The sequence below is a fragment of the Melozone crissalis genome, unplaced genomic scaffold (genome assembly GCF_028551555.1).
Source record: "Melozone crissalis strain CALT ecotype California unplaced genomic scaffold, PUWL_Pcris_2 ptg000004l_1, whole genome shotgun sequence".
Taxonomy (NCBI): Eukaryota; Metazoa; Chordata; class Aves; order Passeriformes; family Passerellidae; genus Melozone; species Melozone crissalis.
Genome location: NW_026535782.1, coordinates 33403510 through 33421610, shown reverse-complemented (window position 1 = coordinate 33421610; position 18101 = coordinate 33403510). Strand labels below are relative to the sequence as shown.

The window sequence follows — 18101 nt, the reverse complement described above, 5'->3', positions numbered from 1 at the left end:
TAAGGTTACATTAAATGATAGGTTGAAATTAGTCACAAATATATGCAAATGCATGGAGGCTCTTTGGGTTTTTTAATTGAGGGGTTTTTCTCCACAACATGTTTACAAATAACTAAATGATTGTAGGTGACACAAAACTGGGAGGAGTGGCTGATATGCCACAGAGTTGTGCTACAATCGAAAAGGACCTTGACATGCTGGAGAATTGGGCTGTCAGAAACTTCAAGTGTCAGCAAGGAAAAGTTCAAACTCCTGCACCAATAACAACCCCTTGCACCAATATATGCTGGGCACCACCCAGCTAGAAAGCAGCTTAGCAGAAGAGGACCTGGCAGCTGCAGCTGACATGAATTTGAAGAAGAGCCAGTAATGTGCCCTTGCAGCAAAGACTGTGGGGAAATAACAGAAAATTGGCAAGGAGTATTGTAAACACCTACTCAAGTGACTTACAGCTGGGGTGTCAAAAAACACATATATCATATTAATTGCTGCTTAGCCTTGTGTGTTTGACAAGCAGAACATCTGTGTTTAGATAGTATAGGCCTGTGATAGGCTTAGAGACACCCTGTCAAACATTCTGGAGATTTATTCTCTGCTGCAAGAAAGATCAAGCACAGTGGTAAGCTATGCCTGTGCAAACCCCTAACACACAGGCAAAACCAGCAGGATCAGTGACCCTCTAGCATGGACCAAGCTCTACAGTGCCTGCAGCTCTGTTTGTTTGCCTGGGTCCTGTTTTGAGGATCCCCAGATGGTGGAATAACAAAAGTAAATGTACTCTGTGCATTTTGTTAAGAGTTTTATGTTTGTTCCTGCATCCTGCCTGCCCTGACTCGCACAAAGGTAAAAGGTATCCTGGGCTCCTCAGACAAAGCACTGCCAGCAGGTCAAGGGTTGTGCTGCACTTGGCTCTGGTGAGGCCACTCCTAGAGTGTTGTACCCAGTTCCAGGCTTCTCACTAAAGGAGAGACATGGACATGCCAAACAGAGTCCAAGGAAGGGCCCCAAGGATGTTTAAGGGACTGGAGCATCTTTGCTGTAGGAAAAGATTGAGACAGCTGGGACAGCTAAGTCTGGAGAAGATGAGGCTCAGAGGGAACCTTACACTGTATGTGAATACCTGAATAGATAACAGAAAACAGAGCCAGCAGTGACAGGACAGAGATAATGGGCACAAACTGAAAGACAGGAAGTTCCCTCTGAACATCATGAGCACTGGCACAATTCCAGAGAATGTGTGGATCTCACTCCTTGCCTATATTCAGAAGCTGTCTGCACACTGCTGAGGGCATCTGGTTCCAGGTGTCACTGCACAGACAAGGAGAGTGGAACACGTGACTTCTAAAAGTCCTTTCAGCATCAACCATTCTGTGATTTTGCAGTTCTCTGAAAAGCACTCACATCTCTATTATGTGAGGCTACAGTGTGCTGATGAGAAAACCATGAACTGATTTCATCAGAATCTCTTTTCATCAGGTGAAACGCTTTCCATCAAGATTAGTCGGCTTTGGTCAAACATTTCTGTTCTTTTTTTATCCCCAAAAGATGTTTGTCTCTGTCTCAGTGCAATTCTATTAAAACAGGGTTGTCCGTGGCACTTTACAAGCTCTCAGCTCTAAACTTTGAAGGCTGTGGGACATTGAGGTATAAGTTAACACAGGAGGAAGTGTTGCTGAGACATTAGCTCCTAGAGTCTGTGCTTTGGTGAGGGACCTAGAGCTGAAGTATCTTCACACGAGGAGGAGGGTGTGAAGATAGTATCCCTCTAGTTTATTCTTGCTGGTCCCTAATAAACTCAAGGAATTTAGTTTATCTGCTAGCCTGTAGCTTCTCATAATCCCAGTACTCTCATACTGTACAAATGTACTGTGTGAGAGCTATTCATTAAAGTTTTTTCTTCTGTTGAATCTATCAATACTTGCATCCATGTACTCCTTTCATTAATTGATGAGTCAATGGATAAAATCTATTGGCTATATGTGTAACAATGTCTATCCTCACCTTTCTAAAAATCTTCTTCTCTGAATTATGCCCAGTGCTATTTTCAATGTACAGCATTTCTCCCTGTATTTCTGATGCAGACATATACCCCACTCCTGTATCTCTAAAAGCTTCTACTCTCACTCTCCCTGGATGTCACAGTTACCTGTTCCTTCTCTCTTCATACCAATGCTGTTTTAGTTGAATCTCTGCTTTGTCTCTGTGGAGCAGAAATTCAGGGTTATTTCAGGTTTCTTTGTTATGTTTTTCTTATCTTCCAGGCTTTTTCCACATGCCATTAACTCACTGTCTATATTGTTTTTCTAAAACTCATATTTTACACTACAACTACTTGGTAAAATAAATCCAGTGGTATACAGCCATCCATCCAATGATGGATTAGATAGTGCTTTACCACATAAGTCAATGCAACTTCATACTTCTTAGTCATCTCTTCCCCTTGATTAGACTTGATTATTCCATGCCAGAAGAAATGCATTACATTTTGCTCAGAATGTTACAGCCAGAGTTTTTGACTCCATTTTATATCACTCTGAAGCTGTCAGACTGGAAAGACACTTCATCCACCAACACCTGCTTTGAATTTAAGCTCTTTGCTTTTTTTCATTGTTCAGTAACTTGCCTCAGCTGAATTATCTGTTTCCTCCCAAACTCTGATCCCTTTTCCAAAACTGTTGGGGTCTGTATATATCTATATGCTACATTAGTGTTTGAAATACTGTTTCACTTTCTGTGGATCAAGGATAATTATACCTTTCAAATTCTCTTCTAAAACCTACTTCTTTAGCCCATCCTTTCTTCAGTGCCACTTTTGAGTAATCTGCCTACTAATATATCTCCACTTTTTAACCTCCTGTATCTAGAACTCAGAATTCAGACGATATAATCATCTTTAAACCATTTATTTAAGCATGTGTAGCCACACAATCTACTTATGATTAGTTTAAAACCTGAACTCCTCTGGATTTGTTAGCCTCATTCTGAGTTAAACTTAACTTTCCTTCAAACTAGTTTTTATTCCCCTGCTGCCAGTGGCAGCGAACATCCTGCCTGTCAGCCTTAAACATTTTATGTGTACATTCAGGCTTTCAGTAAGGCAGTGGATGTGCCTAGGAGTCTATCTGAGCCCTATGGAATAACCTATCCATTACAATGCTCTAGTACACTACCCTCTGTAGCTCAATTCTACATCACAATTTAGGGTTCATTTTTGTTATTCTTGCATAAGAAAATCATGGTGCATGCAAAATTTAATAATAACCATGTAAAAAATCTGATTTGTTTTGGGGCTTTTCCCTTTCGTTTTTTTTAGAAGTGTTTCCTTTGTGACTTTATAAAGATAACTGAATGTAATTCTTGAGGTATTGTGTGCAGCCTTCCAAAAAGAAAAAATGAAAAACACATTGAGAACTGCAAGTAAAGAAGTTCAGTAAGTGATAGAATGGTATATCACAAAGCTGAGGAATAAAGTGCCTGCTTCTGAGTGTCTCTGTCAAATCAGGAATTACAATAAGATTCACAAGGGTTTTAATAATCGAAAGATATTTTTGTATTATCTCATATAATAAATGTGGCAGTGGATCAGCTCCACCTCCTGGAATATGGACTCTACAGTGGCAGGTAAATCTACCTGTCTCATTTTAAAATATTAAAATATTAAAATAATTCAGTTGCCATTTCTCACAGCCACCAGTGCCTCTCTAAATAAGCAACTATTTTTTTAGCTGCTGGGGCACAACACTGAAGCAGACCAGAATATAATAGGAAGATGACCTTGTTGCTCCAGGCCTGTACAGCTGTAGATACAAACAAATTAACTGTACTGGTTAAGGGTAAGGCTAAGTCCTTAACATGTGCAGGTAACCTTAAGGGTAAAGTAACACCACAGAGCCTTTTTGTGTATCTGTTTATGGAGGAAATATGTAAGGAAATTAAGTGATAATCTCTAAAAGCAGGACAAAGCACAAATCCTTAGTATTATCAGAAAGTGATGAAGAATTAGAATGGATCAAATATAAAATTGTTTACCAGAGTGAGTGTACATGAATTAGAGAAATCATTCTATGAATGGCAAAAAGTCTTTTTCTCTGAAAAAAGGAAAATAAAGGAAAATAACTCCTTGCTTTATGTAATTTTTTTTCTCTTGGGAATAGCCATATTGAAATCCAAACCAAAATTTGTTTTAAAATTTTAATAGACATAAATTTAAATATTTTCATTTCCATTTTTGGTTTCAAGGACTTGCCTTATTAAAAACAGTCTTTCTTGATGGTCATTTGGGATTACTTTTTTTTAAAAAAAAGTTAAAATTCTTCTGAGTGTCGCAAATTCTGCACGAGAAAACTTTGCAGTGTCATGTGAAAAACAATTCTTGACATTTTACACAGATTTCACACCTTTGTAGATCCTATAAAGAACAGCATCTACTCGCTGTAAAAGTATGTAATTGCATTTTTTGGCTCACCACCTCTTCACTGTGTGTTGTTTTAAAAAGTCAAAGGAGTTACAATTTTACATTACCATGTAAAACTGCACATATGTGTCTGATAGCAGCTCATACATGTGCATAGAGGTCTGTGATCTTACAAGTTCCCTCTCTAGAGACTGAGAAAAGCCACACATCTCATCTAGAATGGAAAAGATTTATAATTTATGCATGTTTATTAATAATTTTAACTGCTTCATGCCAGCTTTATGAAACAAACGGCATTTATACCATTCTGATAGCTACTTAATTATGCATGAATAATGAAGGCATAAAATCTTCAAGCAAAGCTGCACCTTCAGAATTGAATTATGAATTGGAACCTTTTTTTCAATATCAAAGATTTTTAGTAATGGTGAATGTTCTGCTCAAATGGTCTTAAAGAAAATCAGAGGTCTCACTGCAGGAAATTCTGAGACTGTTTTTGAAAAAGTGAATGACATAACCTGAAAAAAAAAAAAATAAAAAGGAAAAAATGGAATGCACAGACTGGATACAGAGATGCCAGAGGAAGATGTGAGGACATATGGACGATGCTGGGCTCGTTCTTAGCCAAGGGCTTACGGTGTAAGGATGTCAAGCAGCGCCTCCAGCCCAGCTCGGGCTGGGCATAGCGGCAACAGCGGCTGGGCTGGCACGGGCGAGCCTGCGCTGCCACCTGCTGTTGTCACCAGCGGTGCCACCGCCTCCTCCGTGACGGGACCCGCCCTCCCTGCCTTTACCTGGCATGGACCTGTCAAGAGATCGGATCGGATGAGCAAAGAGCCCCCGGCACGATGTTGTGCTTCCAGATGTTTCCACGTGCAAACAGAGATGTAAAGGCGTCGTGTGCCACCAGCGCTAGCAATGGGAGTCTCCTCTGGGCGCTGACTACACTGTGCCCTCCTCTCTCCGTACATCAGTCCTGGTCATGACAGTTCCTCCAGCCTCACCTATGGAATTCCCTCTATATTTATTCCTAACCCAACGTAGGAATGATATCATACAGCATGACCAGAAAGTATGGTTCTGAGCCCCTTCCTCACCCTTGGGGACTTCAGACAGGTGGCTCAGGGCAAAGATGGGGGACCTGTGTAGCACCACAGTCCAGACAGCAAATATGTCACATATATTCATCCTGTGACTGAAAAAAACACATTTATGTATTTATTTCCAAGTTTTGTTGGTTTTTGGTTTGTTTTGTTTTGGTTTTTTAAACCCAAGGGAAATGTAATATGTTGACAGCAACTGCAAGGACTCTAACCCAGACTAATTGCATTTTCAATAGTCAGAATAGTTAATGCCACTAATATGAGAAGTGTCAGTATTTAAACCATCCAGTGATCCTCTGACTGGTTTTTAAAAGAGTGAAGTGGTTTGAAAATCAGTCATTGTACTGTGAGAAGAAGGGAGGGGGCAGGGGAGAAGGGAACAACAACAAAAAAAAAGAGTGAAATAAAAGTGAAACCCAAATTGTATGTGTAACACAGTATTTTCTGAAACAGGGGCAACCTTTCATTTCCGCAACAGCCTGCTGTATCCACAGACAACTAGCAATAACTGTGTTGTCACAGGGAGTTGTAGGGGTACAGGGAGGCTTGGTGTTTAGAGATTCATGTCCTTAGCACCTCCTTCCTGAGGTTTACTTTCAATGTGCTTAGATATTAGGAAAAACAAAATCTTTGATGTAACTTTAAAAAATATCTACACTGGGGTTTTCAGCTTCAGAATAATCAAGGTATTTTAATTCAGCTCACCCTAAATAAAGACAGACAAAAATGTATATTGTTACTGATTCCTTTTTTTTCTTCATGCAACCTGTAAATTGGTTTTACTCTCAGCATAGTGAATATAAAAGCATTCTGTGTACAACCAGTGTCCATTTACTGCAGTTCATTTCAAATCTATAGATTCCTTGCAATTACTAATTGCATTACAAATATTTGATATATTTACCTCCTGCTTCTCTGGAGTATAATGGACTCAAATTTTATACTGTTAAATGTGGTTATTCAGTTTGGCAAAAGAAATATGCATTGGATTTTGTGCTTGGTAGATTTTTTATTATTAGGACAGAAAATTTTCTGTGTGACATGACAAATCATTTATGGAACTCCTAATATGTCCTAATTTGTATCATTGTAGATGGTCAATATTTTTAAAAATGAAGGTATTTAGGTGCAGGGTTTAACCATTGCATGTATCATATTTTTTACTACTTCACATAGACTAGCTTTAAAGTCTTTGTTTGTATATAACTTCTATACATTAAATTCAATTGAAAAATGATGAATTGCTGTGGAAAATAATTAAAATATGAGTAAGAACTTAATACATAAGTAATAAGTCTATAGTCAGCTGTTTTGTTCATAATCCCTCAGACTTTGGGCAGTGAGATTTTTAATTTAGGGCCAAATCTTGTTCAAACACATACAGTCCTACACAGGTTAGTGTTACTGTGTAACACTAATTTGGTGGACAAGAACAGAGTTCATCTTGTTCTCCAGAGTAAAATTACTAAAATGAATATGCAACATTAGAATATGACAGACAGTCCTCCTTCTTGATCTTGACCAGAAATATTGAGGGGCTTCATGATCTCTGTGTCACCCTTATTTGATTTATCTAATCAGGTTGGTAAGGATTTCCCAATACTCTGCTTAGGTGTGTCTGGTTGGGCTGGAGACCCACCATTCTTCTGAAGATGGAAATAGTACTTCCACTTAACCTTGGGTGTCTGTACTTTGACGGAAAACTCTAATTGATATTGTACAGTCTTGTGAGTACTTTTTCTCTTCAGGGAAGGTATCTTATTTGTGCCTTACCTGTATTTAGCATACAGAATTCTTCTATTGGTAACAACACTGAGTCAGGCAATAATTTCCTCCTTGCCTGTTGACCTGGCCTGTCCTTGGGAGAAGACACAGGTACATGGGGGAACAAAGCACAGCATCATCTCCAGCCACCAAGCTGGGATCTGACAGTTAAGCATAGCAAACTAAATTGTTGATGCACTCCTGCCACAGTGACATCCATCATAAGCCCACTTTAAAATGGGTATGACAGTGGGTGCACGTTTTTTCTTTATTGACACCAAAAAAAAAAAAAAAAAAAAAAAAAGGAAGCTTAGTTTATGGTTAAGATTGCATATTAAACCTTAACATGACAATGCTTAAATGAAGTTAATTCTGCCTGAAAGTGCAATCTATGTATGTTTGAAGGGATTTGATACATCTGAAGGTAAGTTTAGTTGTTGTCATGCATATCAGGTGAACCATTCTTGTAATACTGTGGTTTTATTCATAGGTGACACTACCGTATGCAGTTCTTCACGAGACACAACTTGAAATATTTTGATAAAATGAGATGCTTGCGGAAACGATCAGCAGTGTCGTTCTTAGGAATCCTTGTTGTTTGCTTGCTCTTCATGAACTTGTACATTGAGGATAGTTATGTTTTGGTAAGTTGCAAAGAAGTGATCCTGAAACAACAAAACAGTAAAACACCCCGAGTAAAACAGTAAATTGTTGACGATAAACTACATTTGAACTATTTGTGTGAGCTGTTTTTCAACATGTTTTGTATACACTGCAAATCTCACCTCTGAACACTGCATTAAATGCTATTATAGAAATAAAATTATAAAAGAAAATTTACACCGATTTTATCTACTTTAGGCTCCTTGCATAAATAATTTCATTTTAGTGAGTTTATTTTGTGTGTTTCCTACCTTTTGTAACTCAGATTTTAGTCTGATGGGTTCAGTACTACAGCATTAAAAATTAGACAAATGGAACCTAATGTGAGTTTATGATTTTGGAAAAAATTGTGGAAATATTTATGTAGGAATTTCAACAAATAAGCTACTGGCAACATAGCACAACTCTACGGTTCATGTGTAACCTAGGGGTGTTTCAGTGCTGAATGCCAAGTGAGCCCTGGAGACTCAATTAATGGATTGAATTTCCAGTTCTTTGGAGATTGGACTGGGCCCAGTAAAAAGTCATAGTGGTTTAAAACTGAATCTTGCAAGTAGTAAAATGGCTAAACAGAATTTGTTATATTGTGATATGACTAGATAGTGCTGTCTTTATCTTGAATTGAATGGGGACAGTATGGATTTTCCAATATTTTGAAGGGTGAATTCTGATCTCATTTGCATCTGAAAAGAAACATGATAGTATATCAAAACTTGTAATACACAAGCAGTAAAATCCTTATGTTGTTTATCAGAACCATATATACAGTCATCATTATTTTAATTTAAAATATTATAATTATAAAATTAGTTATAACAGTACTGTAAATATTTACAATATTAATATTATGCTAGTACTTTTTTAGGCCATTGAAAAGATAGCCCGTTCTTGTAGCATGTTACTCCATTACAGACATATTTCTTTGTGTACCACAAAGGTTTTTCACTTTTTTATTTATTTAACTTTTCTCGGTTATGATTAAATTTGACCTGACTTATCACTTTTTCTTCTTATTGGCATTTTCCCTAATGTTTCTTCTCTGTTCACTAATTGCTTCAAAGTCCCCCAGATGTTTCTGAAAGTGTTTTTATTATCACTGCTAATGGTGTTCCTCTTGGCTTGTTTTTGAAATCTTCCTGCCTATTTGCCAGCTCCCCAGATGGCTCCATGTCTTTTTCTTAATTTCTCTTTTCCCCTCCCCGCCACCTTTTATAAATTCACTCTCTTTCATTGCTTCTCTCATCACAGTTCTGGCATGTTTGCATTCATGCAGCTCTCAGCCAAGTCTCTTGCCAAGTCTCCTGAGAGTTCTTCCAGGTCTCTTGATACCTTTATGGTCCATCAAGTGTTTTTCAAGTGTGTTAGGATGTTGACTTTTCAACTTATTTATTTAGTTTTATTCTCAAACTTCCTGACCCTGTCTGACAGCTCCAAACACACCCTGTCTGGTGTGTTTTCTCTGCTGAGGTAAAAGATGAGCAATTTCACTGTTTGTGGTGAAGAGAAATAGACTTGGGAAAAGCTTTTGAGCACAGCAGGCTAACCAGTTTCCCTCAGGGAATGAAAATCTGAAAGTCCTCAGAGCCCTAAATTGCAGCCAATCTCCTGCTGGATGAGGGTAGCTGTTAGAGGGAAGAAAACTGACCCAGAGTTCCCCCATCCCAGTCTCAGGCAGCAGGCTGTGCAAGGGCTCGTGGTGCGGGTGTCTCTGGCACCAGATGTGACACAAGCGTCTTTTTCAAAGGTTTAGAGTATTAAAACGACATTCATTTTGGTAAACCTTAAGAAGGGAGAAGAGAAACTTTCTGGTTTTCCTCAAAGGGTCGTACGTATCCAGAGAATCCCTTCACTGTTTTCTGCAGGGCATTTGCTGCAGAAATGGAAAGTAAGGGCCCATGTGGCAAAATAACTGAAGTTCATTGCGTGGAGGGCATGCAGTATGCAGTGCTGATACATGTGTATTAGAAAAGCAGTTTAAGGTGTTTCATCTGCAATGTATGAACTGCATTTGATCAAGCATTTTGAAGACATAATAAGCTAAAATATACCAGATATCACAAAATTCACAAGGGAGTCTTCTACCTACTCAGAGTTGTAAGTGTATTGTGAGTGAAGCATGTGTTCTGTGCTCTTCTATGAATACTAATCACTGTTTTGGGCAATATGCAAAGAATTACACTGCTGTAATTGACACAGCATCCTTGGCAGAGCAGGGCATCCTCATAAAGGGTGGAGAACTTCCATTCATCCTATGGCACCCACATGAATCTCCCAGCAAACAGTGGAATGCAAGTTAGAGTTTAGTTAACAGAAGAAAGCCAAAACCATTCTAGAAAAAGCTAGAGAAGAAAACCAGAAAGAGTTAATCAAGTTCCTCTGCTTCACTGACCTCTACATAGTCAGAGATAGAAGAAACAGATTTTAATCTTTTGCAAAAATCCAGATTTCTGTTTTGCACATCATTCAACAAAAGAATGAAAGAGCAGCTATTAAAAAGAAATGTTAGCCACAAAAGCCATTTATTAAAGAGGGGGAAAAAAAGGAAAATATTTGTGGTCAGTTTAGATATTTTGCTTGTTAAAATCAAAACATTTTCTTCTGACATTGTCTATTTCTAAAAATTTTATGTAGCAAAACCTCAGCCAGCAGAATAAGTTTCCATTCCAAGACCTTACGAAACAAAGAATTTTGGTGCTCCATTCTGGAACCCATAACACAGTGTTTTGTTTGCTTCTCGGATACTAAAGAAAGGTTTTGAAAAAAGAAAGTTTTTGGACCAGCCTTTTTTCTTTTCCACCTGATATTTTTAATGGAAAATCTCCTCAAGTTTTGGTGTATTTTCTTTCAAGATCATTAAGTTACATTTTAATCTTGAACTTGATCATCAAACTTCCTCTCATAATTTATGACCAAATGCAAAGTGGTACATAAGCACTTGAGAGAAATTACTTAAGAGACACTGAAGATCAAGAGAGCATAACAGTGCAGGTAAATGCCCCTGGATGTCTGCCAAAGATCTTAACTAAGCTCAGAAGTGGATTTTTTTACTACTTCTATGCAAGAAAAAACAGTGAACTATAAATGAATGTAGGATCAGTTGACAGAAAGATTTATTTGTGCTATAAAATATAGCTTTGACACATTTTTTAATATTTATGCCATTAAATATGAGCACTGTTTACAGTTCCTGTGGTTGTTTCAGTTAGCAGCAGTACTATTACTGCACAATGCTCCCATTTAATGACAGATCCCAAAGTTTTAGTGCATTAACATATTGCATACATCAGAAGAAACAAACTCATTCATTCATGTGCCTGTCATCAGACTAAAATCAAGCCAGATAAATTAAATAAGCATTCCTACTTTTAAATACAGTCTTCATGAGCTGTTAGATGTTTTCTCTTTTCTTAAGGACTGAGGAGCAGACTTTCCCTGAGGCCCAAGTGACATTATGGGTAGGGCACTACTGATGAAGCCACTCTTTCCCTTCTGTGCCTTTACTATCACTAGGGAAGCCTCTTGGAAGAGGACTGAAGAAGGAGGAATGAAGAGGAGGTGTGGTGATAAATGTACATTTTGACTATGCCATCAAAAATGTTCTCCGAATTCAGAGAAACTTTTACTGTCTGCATGATCACATGCAAACCTGAGTCAAAGCTTCTCAGAAAAATGTCAAAATGAGCCAGATGCCAGGATCTAGATTTCTTTCCTTTGCAGCAGTTTTGGTATATTTTTTAATCACTAGAAACATTTTTTTAAAATCTTCTGTGTTTTTACATCTGTGAAAGTTATCCTATCTGTTGCTGAGTGATATTTTCTTATCCCTCTTTTGAATACCACAACATTTTTTGGCCAATAATTTAATATTTGCTACCCTTCCAGAGTTTTATGCAAAATATTTTTTTTCTTTTTCTTTTACTGTAATCTGAAGGTTTATGGTAGATTTTCTGTAGTCAAAATGTATGGTATTCAATAATGCCTGTTGGTTTGGGGGGGTTTTGTTTGCTTGTTTGTTTTTGTTTTAAATGAGGTGACATCTACATGCTTTCCTGAAAGCTGAAACTGAAAAATGTTATTCTTGGAAACCTGCCTGTCCATGTTTCCTCTCTAACTGACATTCACAAATGTATTTCTCTCTCTCTCTCCCTTTTTTTGTTATTTGTGTTTTCCTGCTAATAGGAAGGGGACAAGCAATTAATCAGAGAGACAGCCACGCACCAGCTCAACCCAGAGCGTTATGTTCACAGTTTTAAAGATTTGTCTAATTTCTCAGGATCTATAAACATTTCCTATCGCTACCTAGCTGGCACACCTTTGCCAAGGAAAAGTAAGTAACTGCAATTTGAATATTGCAAAATGAGGCAATTTAAAAAGGTGTGAAATCCATATAATCCCTGTGGTATTTCCATGCAACAGGGGCTGAGTTAAGCAGTGACAGTCCCAAGAGAGTTAGTGGCCATTCTTGCGCGGCCTCTAGTCCAGACCTAGCAGCCTGATTACCTTCTGCCTGACTTGTAGATGTCCTGCAGGCAGCCCTTGGATGGTCTTTGGGAGCATAATTCCAAGGATCTCCTCCCAGGCAAGAGGAAGATGATTTAGGAAGCAGAAGCAAGGCACATGCTGGTGGTGTTCTGCAACCACTCTCTGAGAGCACACTGTCAATCTCTGTATAACTGGTAAATCCAATCTTAAGTATGCTTGGCATAACACAGATGCACCCCTCAGGTCCACTATCCTGCCAGCCCAGTAGCTGCAAATGGACCTCCTTGCTCCTTTAGCTGTGCTAAAAAGGAGAACTGTGCTCTTATCAGGACAGTAAAGGAGGATTCTTCTCACAGCCACCTGCAGATGGACTATTTAGTTATTCTTCACACATGGTTCAAGACTTTCCTCTAAAAGTGAAATATGGCCATACCTAGGTGTCCTTTGGGTTCCAAATCAACCATTTCACATACATAAACAAAACCCTGAAGTCCAAGTCCAGAAGGTAAAATAAAATAATACGTGAGTTGCAGAAAGCTATAAAGTCTGTTCAGATTAAATTTGAAAAATCTAATGTCTCTGTATGCAGTGTAAATTACTTCTGGGGGTTGTGCTTCACTGTACCACTTCATTTTGAGCAGACTTAAGCCTCAAGGGAAACCCTGAATCACTATCAAAGCAGTCTTTTATAAATGACTATATTTTAAGAAATTTGGAGTAGGTTCAATACTTAGGTACACATTGTCAATTACACAGTCTTAACAATTTTTACATGAGAAGCTACAAAAATAGAGATATATTAGCAAACATCTGAAAAAAATCCTAATTTGGAATGCTGGTAGGAATACAATGACAGTGACTACAAAACAGCAGAAATGAAACTTCATGTTTTATAAGATATATCTCTGTCTAGAAAGAATGTAACAGCATTAAAAAAATATTTGTACAAGCAAGGAGAGAAGTTCTCTTCTACTTTAAAATAATATCTAAATTGAAGAGTGTTTCCTTTTAAATGCTTGATGAGTCCTGAAAGAGGGTTAGAAGAAAAACTACTAGCAAGGAAAAACTAGACAAATTCACCTAAAAATGAACACACTGAGAAATTACTATCCATGCAAAATTCATAAAACTGTAAAGTTATGCAGAGATGTAACTAGACTTTTAGAGGGCTAAAATGATAAAAGTGCTGCATCTGGTAGTTCCTTGCTTTCCAAATATGGTGTGAATAATCCCCTCACAATCCCCTTTCTTTTGGCAGATTTACAGCCTTATCATTGTATGTGTGGTTTTGTCTACAAGGCATAAACATATACACTGATTTGGCATTTGTCCCCAGTGTGCTACTCCTGGCAGTAAACAAGTGAATGTTTAACACACTAGTCTCCATATGTCCATTTGCTCACAATATCACACCTCCTAATGAAAAGGCAATAAAGGTCCTTTGTCGCATGCAGCTCAATAAACTCACATACCAAATTTCTCAGTCTTCACCGTTCACAAGGTTTATTTAATATAAACACAACTCTGGAGAATATCTTTGTGATAAAATTGCTTCCAATATCAGATTCTCAGTTTTTGTTTGAACTGTCTTTTGTACAGGGTATCTTACAATTGGACTATCCTCTGTAAAACGGAGAAAAGGAAACTACTTGCTTGAGACCATCAAGTCCATATTTGAGCAGTCAAGCTATGAGGAACTCAAAGAAATTGCAGTGGTAGTACAGCTGGCAGATTTTGACTCAGCGTGGTGTGAAGGGATGGTCCAGGATATTTCACAGAAATTTGCACATCACATAATTGCGGGCAGATTAATAGTTATTCACGTCCCTGAGGATTACTATCCTGTACTGGATGGCCTTAAGAGAAATTACAATGACCCCGAGGACCGTGTGAAGTTCCGATCAAAACAAAATGTAGATTATGCTTTCCTTCTAAACTTTTGTGCTAATCTTTCTGACTATTATGTGATGCTGGAAGATGATGTTCGCTGCTCAAAGAATTTTTTGACTGCTGTTAAGAAAGTAATTACCTCACGAGAAGGATCCTACTGGGTGACGTTGGAATTCTCCAAGCTGGGGTACATTGGAAAGCTTTACCATTCCCATGACCTACCACGCCTGGCCCATTTTCTATTGATGTTTTACCAAGAAATGCCTTGCGATTGGTTGCTCATCCACTTTCGTGGGCTGTTAGCTCAAAAGGAAGTGATACGTTTTAAGCCATCTCTCTTCCAGCACATGGGATACTACTCATCTTACAAAGGAGCTGAAAATAAGTTAAAGGATGATGATTTTGAGGAGGAGTCCTTTGATATCCCTGACAACCCACCTGCAAACTTGCACACCAATATGAATGTATTTGAGAACTATGAGGCAAGCAAGGCTTACAGCAGCATTGATGAGTACTTCTGGGGCAAGGCTCCTTCTACTGGAGACTTCTATGGGATTGTATTTGAAAAGCCCATTAAAATCAGTAAAATTAAAGTTGTCACTGGAACTGAAGATCGGCAAAATGACATTTTACATCACGGGGCCCTGGAAGTAGGTGAAAAGATTGTAGGCAGTAAAAAAGGAAGACAATGTACAACTTACTTGAGACTAGGGGAGTTCAAAAATGGGAATTTTGAAATAACAGATGTAGAGCACAAAGTTCTGTTTGATATTAACTGCATGAGAATACTTGTCACTAAAAGTCAAAAAGAATGGCTGATCATTAGGAGCATTAGCGTTTGGACTTCTCAAACACCAAATCAATAAAGCGAGGCCACCTGAGAAGGTACAGAGTGCATACAATCAACTGGGTCACAACTGGTGCCACTCCCCAGAAAAACAAACACTTCAGCTCTTCACTAGAGACACAGAATATCTGGGGAAATCACAAAACAAGTAAAGCAATTTATTTTTTACCAGTTTGGTCAGGCAATATACAAACATTTTATTTGTTGAAAATTTCGAATTTTATAGAAAACAAAAGGTTCTCAAACCTCTCTTGAGATCTTTAAACCCTTTTTTATTATTATTTCTCTGTAAGAGAGATCTTGTGGACTATACAGAACAAAAAAAATCTGTCTTATAACTGCCAAAAGGTTTAAATCTATGACCATTATACCATTATGTTGTGAAAAGAAATTGGATTGCACCTTATGCACATAAAAATTTTAAATCCTATGGTAGTATGCGTTTGTACTGTAGTTGGTAATGTGTTTCTTTTCCAGGCAGTTGTGACAAGATCTGTCCTGAAACTGGCAGTTTACTTCTGAGCACTGTAAGAAAATAATGTGGCTAGTCATTGCAACTTCTTGTCAAAAGGGAATGTATAAATTTATAAATCTGACATGACAATTATGTAAAAAATAGATAATTGCATCTGTTTTTCTGTCTCAACAAATATCCTTTGTTCTTTTTCCTGGCTCCTTTCACTGAAATGAGCACTACTTGGATTCTATATTACCTAAGGGACCAATTTATTCTCCTTACTTGTTCAAATTGCCTCACACCAAGCAAGCCTTCTGCTTGACTACCAATGTCAGTATCAAACCCAGGTACCTCAAGAGCAGCACTTGTCTCCTAGAGAGGCATCTCAACAGATCTCAGCTTCAACATATTTTGTTCCTTCACAATATGGAGAACTCCCTCTGAGAAATGTGCAGATAGCTGAATACTACAGCATGGTTTCCAAGGGTTGTCATACCTTCCATATCTACCTGCCCATGCATGATACAAATGCAAAATGTGCTGGGTTAATCAGATGGGTGTGAATGTAATCTCCAGTCTGTCCTGGATGATCTGTAGTCAACAGAAGAGAAACAAAATTAAGAATCCTAATACAATGAGAAATTAATATGTTTCTTAATTAGGAGGGTTTTGGGTGTTTGGGGTTTTTTTTAAGTTTTCTAATTCTGATTGTATTAGTATTGTAGACATCTTCCCACTGCCTCTGGTTATTTCCTATAAATATATTTTGCCTGGCTTTAGACAATAAGCAGAAAGGTTTCTCCAGTCCATATGACTTCAGTGTTAGCTCTGGGCTTCCAGTGCATCACACAGGGAAGCTGTATAGCATATGATTTACACTATATCCATAGATTTAGATTAAGAGAATCTATGGGGTTTTTTTCCTCTAAGAAATTCCCTAGATTGTCTCAGTAGACACACTAAGAAATATATGAGTTACAAGTGTGACAGAGATGAACATTCTATTGTCAGTCTCATGAAAACTGTGCTTATCATCTGATTGCATTTAGGAGGTTTAGTTAAACCTAGAAGGCAAGAATTAAATTTCAAGAATGCTTGCACTGACAAAGACTGAACTAGCTACTGGATGAGTACATACAAACCTAACATGGCTATTTCAGAAGGATAAATTATTTTTAAAATCTACACAAAACATCAATGCAATTGATTTTCCTGGTTCATAAATCTGGAGTCTAGCTTTGGCAAATCACCCAATACAGAGGTAAGGTATATTGTCAAATAAATCTTCTGATATATGCTTCTATCTAATTCAGAAAAAGATCTTTTCCCCAGAGAAAGTCTTTGCTTCTTTGTTCCTTAATATATACCTAAATCTCTGGTTTTTTACATACGTATCTTCAATAAAATAAATAAAAAGTGTCCTACGTGTTCAACTTGAAAAGGAAAATTAAAGCTCTCTTTAAAAAAAAGGGAAATACCTACTAATTTTAAATTATTATAAATATTTATGAAGGACTTACTTTTTAATATTGATATTCCACATTTCAAAAATAATTAGCTGGCAATTAGTGATTAGTCAATCCCATTTTATTTTAAATAAGCTGTCAGTCTTCTATAGAATCACAGAATGGTTTGTGTTTAAAAGGACCTTAAAGATCATCTAGTTCCAACCCCCTGCCATGGACAGAGATTTCTTCCACTGGATCAGGTGGCACAGAGCCACATCCAGACCAGTATTGAACACCTCCAGGGATGAGGCATTCACAACTCCTCTGGACAACCTGTTCCAGTGCCTTGTTGTTACCACAATAAAGAATTTCTTCCCAATATCTATTCTAAACCTACTTTCAGCTTCAAGCCATTTCTCCTTGTCCTGCCACTACATGCCCTGGTAAAACGTCCTTTTCCAGCTCTCTTGTAAGGTCTCTTTAGGTGCTATAAGGTCTCCACAGAGCCTTCTGTTCTGCAACTGAACAACCCCAACTCTGAGCCTTTACTCGTAGCAGAAGTTCTCCAGACCTTCAATCATTTTTGTAGCTCTCCTCTGTATCCACTTGATCATTAACATGTAATTCATTAACTTTCCTTGATCTCTAACTATTAGGGCCAAAACAAACATTACTAGGTTAAGCAGGAACCTTTACTTTTATTCAGAAATGCAATATGTCTGAAGCAATTTTCTAAATTAGAAAATACACTCAATCCCAAGATCTCAAATACTCTTGTAATCAAAACCACAGACAATGTGAATGGCTAGTACAGATTAAATGTTCTCAACATAAGCCTAAGCAATCTAAATGGTATTTTTTAATTACAAGCTGAACAAAACTGCTTTCCTTTTCAAAAAAAAACACTTGTAATGGATCTCATCTTTGGCACAATGGCTTAGCAGCAAGATCTCTCATCTGGTTTTTACCACTGTTAGGGGATCACACCCAAAAATGTCCTCAGAGAAAGCTTTCCTTGGCTGTGAATACTGGT

The 18101-nt window shown here is 37.8% G+C and overlaps 1 protein-coding gene across 1 annotated transcript in view; it reads left to right on the top strand.

Annotated features, from left to right (window-relative positions):
- MGAT4C (MGAT4 family member C) overlaps window positions 1-17196 on the top strand; it is a 126542-nt gene extending 109346 nt beyond the window's left edge. Inside the window, exons 3-5 of the mRNA XM_054275787.1 lie at window positions 7772-7925; window positions 12124-12271; window positions 14026-17196. Of these exons, the coding sequence (XP_054131762.1) occupies window positions 7785-7925; window positions 12124-12271; window positions 14026-15182 (1446 nt within the window). The 5' untranslated portion in view covers window positions 7772-7784 and the 3' untranslated portion in view covers window positions 15183-17196. The remainder of the gene's footprint in view (window positions 1-7771; window positions 7926-12123; window positions 12272-14025) is intronic.
- Window positions 17197-18101: the final 905 nt, after the last annotated feature.